Genomic DNA, 2,684 nt, shown 5'->3' with positions numbered 1-2,684 from the left:
TCCAATGACACGGCCCCTACCATCACCTTGAGATGATGTCACCACCATGAGTGCCCTCCAAGGTCACAACCTCCACCATCCTGCAATGATGAGGGTCCTTCAAGGCCTTCATGAGGGTCCTTCAAGGCCACAGCCTCCATCACCATCCTGAGATGATGCCACCTCCAGGTTCATCCTCCAAGGACAGCACTTCCATCACCCCCTTGAGATGAAGCCACCTCCATGAGGGTCCTCCAAGAGACACAACCTCCACCATGCTCCTGAGATGACGCCACCTCCATAAGGTTCTTCCAACAACATGGCCCCCACCATCACCTTGAGATGATGTCACCACCATGTGTGTCCTCCAAGGTCACAACCTCCAGCATCCTCCTGCAATGATGAGGGTCCTTCAAGGCTTTCATGAGGGTCATTCAAGGCCACAGCCTCCATCACCATCCTGAGATGATGCCACCACGAGGATCTTCCAAACACACCACCTCCACCACCATCCTGCAATGATGCCACCTTCACGAGGGTCCTCCAAGGCCACAGCCTCCATCACTATCCTGAGATGATGCCACCACGAGGATCTTCCAAACACACCACCTCCACCACCATCCTGCAATGATGCCACCATGAGGACCTTCCAAAGACACCACCTCCACCACCATCCTGGGGTGACACCACCTCCATGTGCATCCTCCAAGGACACAACCTCTACAGTCACCTCCATGAGTGTCCTCCAAGGACACAACCTCTACCATCATCCTGAGATGAGGCCACCTCCATGAGGATCTTCCAAAGACGCCACCTCCACCACCATCCTGAGAGGAGTGATTGCCTTTCCATCCCTTATTTTGGGTTTTTTTCCTTCTCCCTCACCCCTTTTCTAACTAAAATCACACGTTGGGAAGATTCTAACGAACCTCGCACCCGAATTTGGTCACTCCGCGAGCATTTTTCCCTGAAATGCCAGAAGAAAAGACAACGCGGGCGTCGTGGCAGGGAATTCTGTCCGTCCAGCTCTGGGTGGAGGGGAGGTTCCCCACCGGGCGGCTGCTCTGCCAGGTCGGAGGGAGGCGCTTGGCGAAAGTTACAGTGGAAAAAAGGAAAAAAGCAGAGACAAGAAACGCCTTTTTTGTCATCCTGCGCCGCTGCCATCCCGGTCCAGGGAGAGATGGAGGTTATTGGAGAAAAAAAAAGAGAAAATGCTGCAAAAATAGTGTTTTTCTGTAGGCCACGCTGTTGCTGTGTCTTTTTGGGGAGAGGTGGAGGTTATTTTGGAGAATAGAAAATGTGGACTGAAAAAAAAACCAACCACCCCACCACGTTTTTCTGCAATGCCACACGGTTGCCATGTAATTTCGGAGAGGGAGGAAGATTAAGCCACGAGAACACGGATGGCAACATAAATGCGTTTTCCTGCGTTCCAGGTTGCTGCCATCCCATTTCGGGGCGAGACTGTAGTTATTTGGGAGAACGAAAAGAGACAGAGCGGACTGCAAGCAGCAGCCAGGCTGATCGGTCTCCCCTACGCCCGGCACGGTGGGGCGTCAGCGATGGTCCAGCACCCCTTGACGCTGGCCCCGACGCCCACCACCGCCCGGCTGCGAGCCCACCCCATGACGGCCACCCGGTGCGGTTGATGGTCGCCAAAATCACGGGTCAGCTGCGCGGTGAAGGGGACGTGGACATCCAAGCGGCGTCCCTCCAGGGCCACCGCGCAGGCCGTGCGGGGACGCACCTCCTCCTCCACCACGTGGGTGTGGACAACGTACTCGCTGGCGCTGGCTCCCCCCACCCAAGGGATGTCGGTGACGCTGGTGATGCCCCAGCCCGTCCTGTTGAAGGTCAAGATGGCAGCTCGCAACACCCCGCGAACGGTGGCGAAGACCCTCTGGTCCATGTTCCAGTCGTGCTCCGTCTCGGTGGTCTCCTCCAAGGTGACGGCTTTACGCATCCCGTGGCAGCCCTCGTTCCTCACCACGGTCTTCGTCAGGGTGACGTCCTCCCCGTGCTCCACCACGCCGCTCGTGTTGTAGCGGACGTCGGAGATGGTGACGTTTGCTGGACCCTTCTTGACCACCAAGACCTGGTACCACTTGTACCAAACCTCCTCCCCGTCCACCATCATGAAGGCCGCCCTCTGGTCTTTGGAGACTTTGCCCAAGCCATAGTCGTTCCTCCCAACGAAGACATCCACGGACGGACAGCCCACCACGGCATTTTCGGGCACACCGCCGAAGGAGTCATCCACCCAATCCAACACCTCAAAGTCTCCCACGTTGACCAACACCTTGAAGTCGTGCGTCTTCCACTCCCATTCTCCGTAGGGGAAGTAGCAGAAGGGACCTCGGTCGGGGACGTAGGCACCGGTGTTGCAGCCGAGCACCGACGTTGAGCAAACGTACTCCGTCCTCTCGGCGTACTTGTTCCAGCTGGAGATGGCGTTGGCGGGCAGCTTCCCTTCAAAAGCCACCCACTTCAGGTACGACGGCGGCTCCTCATCTCGCTTCCTCCGGGGAAAGCTCCGGCCGGCAGCTGCGGGGCGGAAAGGGGGGATTTCGGTGAAATGAGATGCTTCCATCCTGCCCCACCGGCTGGAAGCTGCCGGAGCAATGTCCTTCGGAGACCCACCCCGCTGGGAAAGCTGCTGGAGATTTCGCCTACGGCCCGTGGGAGGGACCCACGTAGGAGCGGGT

At 57.6% G+C, this 2,684-nt stretch overlaps 1 protein-coding gene across 1 annotated transcript; it reads right to left on the bottom strand.

The window, feature by feature from the left end:
• Positions 1-1,513: 1,513 nt before the first annotated feature.
• On the bottom strand, positions 1,514-2,569 carry LOC104510242 (natterin-4-like). The gene has a single exon (XM_010152421.1). It carries the CDS (start codon positions 2,567-2,569, stop codon positions 1,514-1,516), a length of 1,056 nt encoding a protein of 351 aa, XP_010150723.1.
• Positions 2,570-2,684: the final 115 nt, after the last annotated feature.

This window comes from Eurypyga helias, unplaced genomic scaffold, assembly GCF_000690775.1.
Source record: "Eurypyga helias isolate BGI_N326 unplaced genomic scaffold, ASM69077v1 scaffold29705, whole genome shotgun sequence".
Classification (NCBI taxonomy): domain Eukaryota; kingdom Metazoa; phylum Chordata; class Aves; order Eurypygiformes; family Eurypygidae; genus Eurypyga; species Eurypyga helias.
This window is presented reverse-complemented; position numbering and strand designations above follow the sequence as displayed.